General features: G+C 29.9%; 1 protein-coding gene and 1 pseudogene across 1 annotated transcript in view; one reads left to right on the top strand and one right to left on the bottom strand.

The window, feature by feature from the left end:
* Positions 1 to 117, top strand: part of LOC119674159 (myelin regulatory factor-like) — an 8,150-nt gene extending 8,033 nt beyond the window's left edge. Inside the window, exon 6 of the mRNA XM_038085283.1 lies at positions 16 to 117. Coding sequence (XP_037941211.1) covers positions 16 to 117 — 102 coding nt within the window. The remainder of the gene's footprint in view (positions 1 to 15) is intronic.
* Positions 118 to 1,116: 999 nt separating this feature from the next.
* Positions 1,117 to 14,601, bottom strand: part of LOC119678972 — a 29,032-nt pseudogene continuing 15,547 nt past the window's right edge.

The raw sequence follows: 14,601 nt of genomic DNA, 5'->3' as shown, positions 1-14,601 counted from the left end.
TTTGATTATGAGAAGGCGCCGCAACGTGGTCGTCTTGAAGGTACTAAAGACTTTACTCACGGCGAAACTTACATTAAATACCATGAAGATGGAAAAGATCAACCATTTGCAGTATAATATTTAATTTTTTTTATTATATTTTGTATGTTAAATTAATAATTATTTTATAATAAATTAATTTTATTATGTTATTTCAAACCGATGTGTAGCAAAATTTTTGCAGGATCTAACGTCATATTATATAACCAAGATTGACAAAATATAGCATGTAGTGTGAAGGTTTTTTAAGTGTTTAGTTTTATCATTTCTTGTATAATATATGTGCAATAAGTAAATCTAATTTTACGAGCTAACTGAAGCTCCGAATATTCTGGTGTTAGTGTATGCTTATACTCGAAGATTTGACCAGAGGTCAGCCAGCCGCTCACACATATCAAGACGATAAGATGAGTTTCAGTTTTTATATGCCATGGTCATATGTATTTCAATACCCAAGAAAAGTAATATTAAACATTGGGAGGATGAGCTGTTATCTTCTACAAGCTAGAATATCTTTAAGGATTAGGATTAAGGATTAGGATTAAGGATTAAGGATTAAGGATCTTCGATTAGTTTCGAGTACCTCGTACACCTTCGAGTAGCTCGAACATCTTCGAGTAGCTCGAACATCTTCGAGTAGCTCGAACATCTTCGAGTAGCTCGAATATCTTCAAGTAGCTCGAATATCTTCGAGTAGCCCGAACATCTTCGAGTAGCTCGAATATCTTCGAGTAGCTCGAATATCTTCGAGTAGCCCGAACATCTTCGAGTAGCTCGAACATCTTCGAGTAGCTCGAACATCTTTGAGTAGCTCGAACATCTTTGAGTAGCTCAAACATCTTCGAGTAGTTCGAACATCTTCGAGTAGTTCGAACATCTACTACTAAATCTGCCTGAGTAACTCGAACTTCAATTTGTCTATTGACAGTGTTATAGTTTGTTATAAATAAAGATACACATATATTCATACTTACGATTAGCTTTCATTATAATAAAAACAAGTTTGTGTATTGATATACTGAAATGTTTTATTTAAATAATTTATTGAAAAAAAAGGAATTTTTAGCAGTGTGTAGGTAATGTAATATGTCTTTATTTTTAATAAAAAGTCGAAGCTTTAATGCTGTGCCTCTAAGTCCTTATATACATTGTTCGATTCAATCACGTATTGTTATAACATTTTGTTTACTTGTTTTTATTTAATAATTTAATTTTTAGTCATTTCTTATTAAATTGCTTGTGCTATTGTTTGCTTAACACTATTCACAATTTCTTACTATTCTAAAATTGTACTGCAGTATAGTATTTGTTCCGTGTGCTTGTTCTTTGCAAATATCCACCTTAAAAAAGGAGTACAGTTAAGATTGATTAAGTTTCAAATAATCCTTCAAATATTTGTAGAAACCTTACCCTTTTTAAGTCAGTGGTTGCACGTAGTGAAATGTCTCTAACAAAGTTTCCTCGACTACGAATATGGACAGATAATATGGAGCTATTATCTTCTCTTTTCAATATTCTTGCACTGTGTTGCTCTAGGTGGGATGGTGAGTTCACATAGTGTTTGCCATCGCGTTTTGTATGCTCATGATTATTACAAATTGTCCAAATTAATGGTGTTTCCGAGCTGATCTTGCAAAGAATCAATTTTATAGTAAAATCAGGAAGTTTTTTTTTATGAAATACTTACGTTAGTTGTAATTCGAGCAAAGGTTCTTTGAAAAATTTTGATAGTGGTAGTTTATATGTTAAATTCAAAGACTTATGTGTGTTTGGACAAAAACTCTCAGAACCCATTGTAATATTAAAAACATTAGCCACAATATAGCTTGAGATATGCCAGCAATTTTCTAAAGATTGGTCTTTAGATTCCACTACTTTACTAAGTTTTATTGGTAAATTACTATTATTGCTGCTGTTTTCTTTGGACTGAATATCAAGATTTTCTATTGAAAGTGCCACGTGGGGTTCCAAAAGAGACTCAATTTCTTCTGTATCTTCAGATGACTGCTCAATTGAAATTTGCTTAGCTAGTGCCTGCGTTGAGTGAGATGATTTTCCGGTTGCTATATCGGTAGAATTTATAACATCAGATGAAAGGTGATCTATTGGTTGTGGTTCAATAAGTTCGCCATTTGGTATATTATCTATCAAATCAATAGCATCTTTAACAATATCTGTCTCTTGTCGTTCATTAATTTTTTCATTTAGATCATGATTGGCTGATTCTCCATGGCTGTGAGCTAAGACTAATGGTGGTAATTGATTTTCATTTTCAAAACAGACAGACTGTAAATATAGATTATAAAAATACTGTATATTATATATAACTAAAGTATCACATAATTATAAAGTATCAATAATTATAAATTATTTTGAACATAATATTTTTTTTGATTACATGTGTGATAAGAGTTCGATCATGTTCGAAGACTATATCGAACTGCATTTACTTGTACTAAAAGTTTAAGTCTTATTTAAACATGTCCTGAAGAACCCAAAAAAGAAGTCCTCCAAGAAGCTTAACATCTTAAAAAACAGTAGAGATTTATAGATTTATGTAGATCTCTATTACTACATAAACTGTTTATTTAAACCTGAACTATTAATTTTACCTGGCAATTAGATACTTCGCCGCTTTGTGTGTTGTGTATGCATTGCGTTGGTGTCCCAAACGTTTCTAATTGTACGATTTTTGGAGTTAACGATTCAATATCATCTGCTGAAGTGCTTAGTGATCTACGTCCCAATGAAGATTCTCGCGTACTACTAAAGTCATAATATAATGATACTATTGGATTATCTGCAGATTCGTTGTTGCTACTTAAATTTTGCAGATCTATGCCATCAGTATTATCAATTTTACTTTCAATGCTTTTGTTCGATATTGGCGGTGCCTCGATAGAATAATAGCTTATATTATTTTGTGCATTAGTTCCAACAAGTGTAGACGGTGAGACATTCTTATATATAACTTGTGAAACAAATTTAACAGAATCTGCATTAGCGTTTTCATCATTTGCAGTTACAGTCGTATCGGGTATATTAATACCATTACTGCTTGAGGTGCTAGAAATAGTTTGTGACCCAACAGTTTTTTCTATAACCAACGTTGCTTCTTGTGCAACGGCATCATTGATCGTTGATAAGTGATGTGCAGTTGACAGTTTATTTTGTGGTGAGTTCTTTGTGACAATTTGCTGGTGTTGTGCATCACTATCGATTGAATTATTTTCAAAGTCCTGTGGTAATGGAATAGAGTCTGCAACTTTTTCAGATGTTGTCTCACTAACATTCAATTTTTCTTTAACCTCTAATATATTATCTGAATTAATAATTGCAGGTGAGAGGTTGTTTTTTGTATTGCTGTTGAACTCCAGCAAATTAAGTGGATCAGCAACTTTCAACACCGGCTCCTGTGTTGTTGCAGCTGCTCTAAGTACAGCTTGTGGTAGCGGCCATTTTGATTTATTTTTACTATTTATTGTCTTATTGCTTCTTAATATTGGCGACGAAGTTGTTATCTTTGCAGCTTCTTTTAGTATCTGTAATGGTTGTAAATTAAGTAGTGGTTTCTCCATAACAACAGCCAACTCATCATTTCGTCCATGTGCTGTTGAATATATTTCACCACTGTCATTATGTAAAAGATCCTGACGTAAAGGTTTGGTGTCGTTATTCTCATTGGGAGGCCGAGTTGTTGTTGATAAGCCAAACAAAAAGTTTGTCCAATGTGGATAGGTTTTATTCGATTTCAACAGGTTATGCAAATGTATCCAATTTTGATCTTGATCATTTAATAACGTGAGGTTATGTCCGTAAGAATACTCATTATCAAATACTTGAATTCGTTCTAGTTGTTTCTTATTGTGATGTTGTTTATTATGTTCCATGAAGTATAAAGTGGATACTGCAGCAAGACTGAAAAATAATAAAAATGCATTATCAGTTTTCAGCTATATATTATAGTATTATTATTATTATTATTATTTTTATTTTAAGATAGTTCCAAATATACGATTATCATATTAGACTTTTATATGTCTGTAATGCATACTATCGAGTGACAGAACTTTAAGTTAGGTTAACTAATTATATTTGAAACTCAATAAAAAAAAGGATTAAACTTACCACGCAGCCATCACAATAACAAGGAAAAATATTATGATCTGGAGAACTCTATTAGAACATATTTCATAAGAGTCGGATAAATGTTTCTTCCCTGCCTTGTGTATTGGTACTGTATTTCTATCAATTTCCTTAGCGCGTATCAGTCTATTATTCATGCGCTCTAAATATTCAATACGCGTTTCTAAGGAACCTGTTACTTTACATAGCTCTTTAACAGCTCCAATATTTTCCATTAAAATACGGTCCTATATAAAAATCATAAAAATATTTTTATTTCTTTTAAATTTATATACTTTAAAATGTACCTTATTTACTAACAAAAAGTTTTCAATGACATTGCCATTAGGAAGCACAATGCTACCTGCCTCTTGTACTGCATCTGGTATTACCTCACGTACTTCCTGAGCAATCACTCCAGTATCAACAATTTCTTCAGTGTCACTTTCACTGGCACGCTTAAGACCAGAATGTATCGCAAACTCAGGCTCATAACGATATCGTACAATACGTATTTTTTGTAAATTCCTTAGTTGCACTGAAGTGTCCAGTTCACCGATTTCCTGTTTTGCACGACTATCACTAGGTTGAACTATATGGCCGGAAACTTTAAGATTACCATGCACAACGAGACTTTCATCTGGACGATCCGTATTAATGCCCACACGACCGGCATGAAAAATAGAATCTTGTGTTAATCCGCGTTGCCAACATAGATCAACATCAGATTCAAATTGGCCAGGATTTGATGCACGTACAATAATGCGTTCACTACCTTGACTAATGACAGGAAAGTTTCCAGATGCTGTATGTACATGCAGGCCAACAATTAGTTGAAAGTAACGTTGTTCAGGATTAGGACGGCCTTTTTTACGCATATTATTGTTAGTAGTTTCTGAGAAATGTAAACGGCCTACTGTAATTTTACTAACAATATGACTTTGGAGATCGATTCTATAAATAAAAAATTAGTATATAATAATTAAAAAAATATAAACATTTTTACAAATTATTATATATGTAAATATACTTACGGTACAGGATAGAATGGCTTTTTCGAACGATCGGATTGGCTTTGTTCAACACGTATTGTTTGATTGGGAGCCTCTAGTTTAACTCCATAGAAATGCAAATGGAAGGATTTTATTTTTTCAAGACCGGACGGTGTTTTCACAAATTTTGCTTCTCCTTGTAAGCGGGCATGGCAAGTTATTTGAAAATGATTTTTCTTCTGACATACAAAGGCATCATCAGATACCGAAAAATTAAAACCTTTATCAGCATCTACTCTATAATACACCACAGAAATATCTTGTAAGCTTTGATCACACAGCTGATGCCAGTTTTGTGGTTGAAAAGGACTAAATCTTATGCAGGGTGTTAACGCACCTGCATCCCCATTTTCACCATTTGCGCTGGATGCATTTTTGTTTCCAATATTGCTGTCCAAGCTATTTTCTGCATTAGAGTTAATAGTTGACAGCGCTGGAGAAAGTGATGCGGAGGAATGTGCTGGCGTATTAATAACATCATTTCCATTATGAACTGGTAAGTGTATACTGACAGGAGATGTTGGCCCTATTTTTTGCGTGTCGCTAGCTAATGGCAGATGTGAACTACCGATGGGGCTTATTGCAAGCCCTGGATCAGGTTTGATGTTAGCATAATCGGGACAATCAATTTGTGTTGACATTTTTCGTTTACGTGACGATGACAAATGCACGGGTGTGGAAGGGGCCGATGATCTTGGTGTATGTGTAGCTTGACTGGTGCCAATTAGCTGCACGCGTGCTACTTCTCCCATAGAATCTGTACTTGTGGTCGTAAGCATACATGTTGTGGGTATTTGTGGTTCAATACTGGCAGCTATGTTACCAATATTTTGATAGAAGTTGTTATTTGACATTGTATCATAATGAATAATATTGTTCGTGTTCGTGTTGGGGCAAATCAGTTGGTTGTTGTTGTTGTTGTTGTTGTTGTTGTTGCAGGGAATATGCATTAAACTATTTGGATTTATGATAAGGCCAGCCTCATGTTTGACCCGGACGCCATTGGCTATATCAAGTGGCGGTGCAGATGGCGCTACGGAACTGTTTAAGTGATGTTGTTGTAAACTATGTGTAAAACTATGTTGATTATGTTGATGCGGTGGTGCGAAAGGTGTCTGCATTTGCATTTCATGTAGTGTTGTTGGCTGATGGATACTTGTAGATCCATTATATAATTCGCGTGATGTTAACGTTAATCCATGCACATCCTGCAGTGGGCTATATGGAGGCTCAGAGCCTGAGTCTGGCGGACTTTCTGGCAAATGTGATATATTATGATTAACAAGTGCATTTGTTAAAGTAATAGGGGTGCTTGAAAGACTAACACGTGCAGAGAGCGTTGAAATGGGTAAATTTGTATCATTTAAAGTACTTGGGGGGGTTGTAGGTGTTTCAGGTTTCGGATCGCAGACTATGATATTTTCATTATTATTATTGTTGGTGTTACAGTTGTTTAATATATTATTGCTGTCTGTAGAGTCACCAAGATGACCAACAGCGGCTGACACTTGTATATATTGATCTATATTACCAAAGTCAAGCGCCTCATTGTCGATGCCACCTATAAAATCGGATCGACCTGTAAAATAAAAAAAAAATTTTTTTATTATATGTAACTTTATTAGATTTGATTTTAAAGATTAAAATGATAAAGATTGTTGATATTGCATAAATCCTACTTACAACTTTTTTATTTTTCTTAAATAGAAACCTAAGTTTATATATATAAAATATTATATTTAGGATAAGAGAGTTGTTGATGAATTAAAAAAACACATTCATCCACTAGCACACTCATTGGCTTTATATACTATCGATTTCGACAGCCGAAAATATCAAACTGTGTTCACATTTCTGTTTAGAAGGGTTAAGCTATTCATCATGAATCGTGTAACGCTAGAATATATTTGTTTTCTAATTTCATAGAGCTCTTCATGCGTTTCACGGTCAACATAGTGAGCCAGCAATTCATGCAGTTATTGATCATTTTCGCACTAATTTAACACTTCTTGATTCAAAACCATCAACAAGACTAAGATATGTGCGTACCGAAAAGAATATTGCTGCTGTAGCACCATTGATCCTTATTTCTTTCGAAATAAGGAAGGAGCTGCCGTTATTCAGTTAAATATCGACGTCATTTGATTTCAACAAGAGGGCACAACTTGCCATACAGCTTAACAATCGATTTATTGTGACATCAATTTGGTAACAACTTTATTTTCAGAAGTGGTCTTGATAGCTGGCCTCCTTGTTCATACAATTTAACGCCCCCCGATTACTTATTATGAGGCTATATTAAGTCATTGGTTTGGTTTATGCCGACAACCGATGAACTAGCAACTCTTGAAGTATTAGAAGCCAATGTTCATGCCACCTTTGGCGCTATACGGTTATTGTAAAAAATAGCCAAAAATAGGACTGATCGAATGGACCATGTAATTCGTAGTCGCGGTGGACAGTTGCTGGAAATTATATTCAAAAAATAAATGTCATGAAATTATTTGCCAGATTATAATAAAAAATTTCATTTCAACTATATTTTTGTCTTGTATTATCGTTTTAAGTTCTCATGCAGTTAAAAAAACGGCCGATATTTTTTTATTTTATATCTCAGCTAAGTTGACGACCGTTTGCATGAGTTAAGTGAAGAGATTATTTCGTCATATGAATTAAATTTAATAGAAATATTCATATGTAATGTTTGCAGTTTGGAAATTAATCAACTATAATAAATTTGAGATCGTATTGAGGTCTTATAAATTGCGGTTTAAAATTGTATTTTCATTGTCTTTAATGGTTTTAGTAAATGATGTTGAGGATTCTTAAGTTATCATTTTTTTTCAATTTTAAGTATAAGAAATGTATAACAATTTTTTGTATGTTTTATTTCATAATTAATTTTTATTATATTATATATTTTATTATATATATTACATTATTATATATTATATTTAGTTATTTATTTTTTTAAATTTCTTCTAATAAGAATTGCTTTGAACATTTTTATATTAATTTATTGGAATTATTTTAAAGAAAGTGCGTTTTAATATAATTGTAGTTATTGGTGTCTAGAATATCTATTTGCAAATTAATATGTTCCCAGAATAAGTTTGTTTGTCGTTTTTATTTTGATTTAAAAAACTGCGGTGTTTGATCAATAAATTTGCAACTACTTATAAAGAATTTTGTCAATTTTTCAAAAATAGAATTATGTGTATGTTTACCATTTAATGTTTTCGAATATTCCATTTTGCGATGTGATAACTGATTCTTCTATATTAATGGATTATATTATATGAATATATATTTTTTTTTTTATTTCTTCGCGTGTAATAATTTTTTTGCAATATTTTAGTTTAAAGCGTCTTAAAAATAAAACCGTTTTATTTGAACACCAAATGCAACTGCAAAAATTATGTTTAAGTTTTGTTGGTATTTTTTCTAAACAGATTAATTTTTCCCAAAGCTCAGTTAAAAGAAAAATTAGTTAAAAAAGTTGTTAAAAAATCATATAAAAAATGAATTGAGAAAATTATAAATTAAACAAAAAACACTTTTAACTATAATTTGAGCGCATTGAACAGCATCATTACTGCATCTGTTAGATACAATTAATTATCTAATGTGCGACCGTGCGGTTGATGCACTTTACAAATGGTTAAGCACCAGTGAAAATAACCCACCCGATTGAGTTGGCATATAATTAAATATTATAAAAATTATTTGGAAAAACTAATTTATTACAAAAAATATTTATAGTATTTAAACTGTAGTAAAAAATATGTATACAAAGATTATAAAATGTTATAATTTTTATTGGAAGAAAATATTTTGCAGTTCAGATACATTAAAAAAACTATTAATTGTTTATTTTTTTTTTGTTAATATATATATATACACAATTACTTCACAGTACTAGGGCTAGCATAAATTATTAAAATCTGTCAAATTCTTTTTTTTATTAAAGTTTCTGTACTAATCGATTTTGTACTTTAAATGCAAAACTTTTGCAATACCAAGGGTCACTTTTCATTTATAGAACATTTTTCGTTTTTCGTTTGCACCTTTTTATTTTCCACGTATCTTAGTACTTTTTTTATAAATATTTTTGCAATTGCAGTTTCTATTGTAAGCGAAAAATGGGGTTTTTATTTACGCGTTATTTTATGATAAACATTTTTAAGGCAATTACACTGAAAATAACTGAACACCGTCTTCAATCAGGTCTATAAAATATAAAAGAAGTACAAAATTACAGCGAAATTTATTGATCAAACATATTTGTTGTTGTCGTTAGAGATATACAGCTAAAAAATATTTTTTTTTATAATATAAAATAATAATGAGAAAAATGTATGCAAATATATCTATGAGTATTTACATTGTTCATGTTTCCTACTCATAGTCATTAAAATAATCAAGAAATTAAAATATAAGGTCGACCTGAGTAGATACTTTAAGTATCTTGAGATATAAGGACACACTAGATAATTCATATGTGAAGAAATCAATTAACTTTAGTTACAAAAAAATTTGAAAAATAAAATGCAAAAATAGCAGAGATTAAACCTTAATCCATGTTTAGAACATTGTATGTAAATGGAATGGCACAACGAATCAATTGTGGTCAAGTTTCTCTATTAAACAGTGGTTCGATGTTACAGAGTCACTCCTTTTTGGTAAACAAATACTGTTAACCAATCTGGTGATAATATTGTTTAAATTTGTATGATATATATACCATAGTGCTTTTATATTTACTAAATTGTTTTTAGTTTTTCAACTGCTAGATATAAAGATACATAACTATTCTATAACAGATAATTATTTTCTAACAAGCTATGACATACCTACTGTATCTAATACTTTCACTTTAAAGATGATTTATTATAAATGCCCATTTTTATAAATTGTATTCAGTATATCGAGAAAAATAGGGAAGATAATCTTATGCGGTATCGATATTTAATAGAACTATTACTCATTTTGAATAATGAGTATTAATAATGTGTATTATCACTGAAAGTATATTTATAACTACCAAAATGAAAAATATTAAAAGCAGCTACAGCTTGGATGCAATTTAAATAATCTAGAAGTATAATTGAAATATAACACGTATAATATTCATCAGTATTAATAAGTAATAAGTTATTTTTAAATCATTTTCTCATATAATTATCATATGACTATGGAAAGTCTTAAAGTTGTTGTATTTGTAAAATCCAGACTAAAAAGTAAGAAATCATATTGGATTTTATGATTACATACATGTAAATGAGAATAAGTTTTTGTATATTTCTTAGTGAAGTAATTATAATATATAATTTGTATATATTTAGGAACATGTATAACTCAAGAATTGTCTTTGTAAAATTTGAAAGATATATGTTAAAAACTTTCGGTATTTGTCAATAAGAAAACTTTTGTTAAATATAAGAAGAAATCTCAAAAAGTTAATTGTTAAGATCTCCCTATATCAGTGGTTTTTAACCGTTGGTCCGCGGGTCACGATTGTCCGTGAATCAAATTTAACAGGCATAAAACATAGCTTGTAGTTTGTCCATTGAGACCTGATTTATTAGAAAATAAATAAAAATATTGCCTATATAATGTACTATACCTATGCAATTATACAATTCCTTATACATTATACCAGAAATTCATAGAGTTTATTATTCTTAACTTTCTGCTCTCTACTAAAAACGAAAATATCATAGGTTGGGAACCACTGCCTTACATTCTACATTCTTCTCTATACATTATCCTATATATATCTATTATTATCCTCTATAATTATAATATCGGTTATTAAATTTTGTAACAAATACAGTTTTAGTGAAATACAGATATCTTTTTGAATATTATTAAACTTCAATCGATTTAACTAATCTTCATAAATTTATATAATTATTTATACTCGACATTAATGTAATTTTTAAAGTTAATTTTGATTTTTAAATTAAAATGAAAATCTGTTCTTAGTTCTATAATGATAAGAAATAATTTATATTAGTTTCATACGTAAACACATCCATCAATACTTAACAACTTAAGTTTGATCAGTGGTATTAAAGATCGCTTCTTAATAGATTCTTAATAAGTAATGGACTTTAAAAAACTCTAATGTCCACTTTCACGTAATAGACGGAACATCGCTCGAACAGGTAAGCTGATCTGTCGAACTTATATTTGTTTTCAAAATTGGATGAACACTATTCCACACCTTTCGAATGAACTATAAACTCGTACACTACTGCTTTGGTTCGAGAAGTTTGTATACGGTAAGACTTTTTAGTCACCGTTGTTCTAAATTTAACCATGTATATTAAAATGAAATTTTAAATGACTACCCTTAACAATCAAACTGATTGATCTCTCCCGTTATATATTTTATGCTCTATTTTGGGTATATAAAGGTATTTGAAGTCCTAATGTGAAGATCCTTTAAAATATTAATTACAAATTAAAATAATATAATTTAAACAGAGAGCATAATTCAATTTTTAACTAATATAACTAATATACATATACGCAGTTTTGCAAACGGCAATTTCTAATGCAATTCATGAACTAAGTTTAATATACAACTGAACGTAGGGTGCAAAAATTAAGCAAAAACCATTGGTAAAAATCTGTTGCTTGGAAGCTACTTCTCTTGTTCTGTGGCCTATTTAATTTTTGTTTTTGTATGTAAAGTTATGAGAATATAATTTTTTTTACATTTTTACATATAATGGAATATTACTGCATATAAATTTTATGTTTATTAATGTTAGAGTTTGTGAGTCTTGCATTGTTGTCACAAACTTCTACGTTTGGTTTAAATTAGATTAAATTTAATCAAATTGATGTAAATTAGCTTACTAACAAAAATGTGTTCACATCGACTTATACGCCATAGTAAATGTTAAATGGCATGATACAAAAATTAATGTGGTATCGTAAATTGAGCTAAGTTGTTGGCTCAATTAATATTTTGAAATATGCAAAAGATAATATATTGAAATAAAAATTTATTTAAATAATTTCAAACATAATTTCGCATTAACAAAAGTATTAAAAAAAAGAGCGTGAAAGACTAACACGAACGAGTCTGATATTAAATAAATTGTAGATATAGAATAAAAAAAACTGATTTATGGAAAAATATATATGTAGGTATTTAAAAATAATTCCTTATTATGTTATCATTTAAGATATATGTACTTACCGAGATCTGAGAATATAGGATCAGAATAAAAGTCCATAACTACTTGTGTTGTTTAGAAAAATGAATCGTTTCGTTTGAAGCATCCTTCCATTTGAACTTTTACTCAATTTAGACTAAAATAAAAAAATAAATATGCTTAAAAAATAATTAATTTTTTTTAAAAATATGTAAAAAGGTTATATTTAATTTTATATAATAATATATTTTGTTATTATCAGTCACAAAATCTACTTCAAAAGTCCTAAACATTGACAACCATTTAATTGAAGTTCTCAGTAGCTATAAATACCTAGGTGTTGTGTTTAGCGAGACCAATCTATCCAGAACGATATTAAAATATAGAGTACGCGCTGGGAGTAAAGCCTTTTATGGATTAAAATGACTAATTACAAGTAATAACATTTTGCAGAAAAAAAAACTAAAAAAGTACAAAACATTGATTCGCCCAGTAGTGATATATGGCTGCATGGAGATTGACTGAAATCGAAGCAAGCGAGATAGCAGTGTTGGAAAATAAAATACTCAGAAAAATTTTAGGCCCTGTGAAAGAAAACGGGATGTATCGCATAAGATACAACCATAAACTAGAACTGCTAACTAAAGGCGATACAATCAACAAATTTATAAAAAAGCAGCGATTAAGATGGGTTGGCCATGTGATAAGAATGCTGGATGTGAGAGTACCACTTAAGATTAATGAGAACAAAGTAAGGACCAGCAGAAGAAGAGGGCGACCAAGAAAATGGTGGACAGTGTGCAGTAGGTCTTAGAAGAAATGAACATAATAAAATGTAAAACAAAAGCAAAAAACAGAGAAGAATGGAAGACTGTTGTTAAATAGGCTTAGGTTCTACATGGACTGTATAGTTACGGATGATGATTTTGTTATTAAATATTTAAACTGAATGATTGATTTATATTATATTATATTAATATGTATAGATAGATTTTTGAATATCGTTAAATATTTAACATTGAATATTGAATTCAACAAAAATGTTATGTATGTGTTACTGTGTGTTACTGAGAAAGTAAGAGTGGATCTAAAAATATAACTGAGAAAGTCAAAAATAAGTGTTTTTTTGTCAAGACAGCGTATTCATAAAAGAGAAACAAAAGGAGGATTCTTATGGCTGTAATTACGTATTTTAAATAGATTTCAATTTTATTGAAATGTTCTCTAAATAGTTAGCACACAGTACTCGATATCTTAATGTGATCAGCGATCAGTACATACATATATTATATGTAATATTAGTAATATAAGTGCGTCTCATATTAAGAATATTTATTTTCATGAGAGAAGTGATTTGTTAATAAAGTGAAAAAGGCATATTGTGTGGAATTTCCTTATTTAATACGTATCATTGTAAGGAATAAATTGTAAATAGCGATTTTTGTATCTACTTCATCCACTCATTTATATTCTTTAATGATTCAGTAATCAGAAATGTGGAAGAACGAAATTCTATTGTTGAGACTTACACAGTTAGGATTCTTTCTACAGTCAAGAACTGGCTTTGAGGTTATGGAAACCTCACCAATAAAAATTTTCACCAATAAAAAGTTTCCTGAATGTGGCTAAATTCTTTTTTTGTAACAGATAAGTACAAATAATACCAGGTGCTTCTGTGAAGGTTAGTAGTTTTGAGGGTATTAAGTCAATAACAGTCAATAAAAAATTTACAAACCTTTCGATCTAGTTAATCTAATTTAAAATAGTAGACAAAAACTTCCCCATATGTTTTTTAGTAATTATAAAAATATATAAATATTCAATAAATGAAGATTAGAAATATAATAGATTAGAAATAAAATAATAACCTGACCGAGAATGATTTAACATCAACTATATTAAACTAATTCTATATCACTAAGTAAACCTTTTACATATGTTTTCTAGTAGCATAAAAAATAAACACATATTAAACAAATATATGTACAAATATAAAATAGAATAAAGTATAAGTTGTAAAATAACTTTTTATATTATACATAAATATTTTTATAGAAGCCATATTCATTTATTATTTCTTAAACAGCTAAATAAGCGAATGGCGAAGCAACTGGTTTTAAAAATTATTTTAAAAAAAACTAAATCAAAATAAATGCAAAAGATAGTCTGTAATTATATTTGACTGAAGCCCTTAAAGTAAATTTACTTAATTC

Source organism: Teleopsis dalmanni, chromosome 2 (assembly GCF_002237135.1).
Source record: "Teleopsis dalmanni isolate 2A chromosome 2, ASM223713v2, whole genome shotgun sequence".
Classification (NCBI taxonomy): Eukaryota; Metazoa; Arthropoda; class Insecta; order Diptera; family Diopsidae; genus Teleopsis; species Teleopsis dalmanni.
The sequence above is the reverse complement of the archived record's forward strand: the minus strand, read 5'-3'. Positions and strand labels throughout refer to the sequence as shown.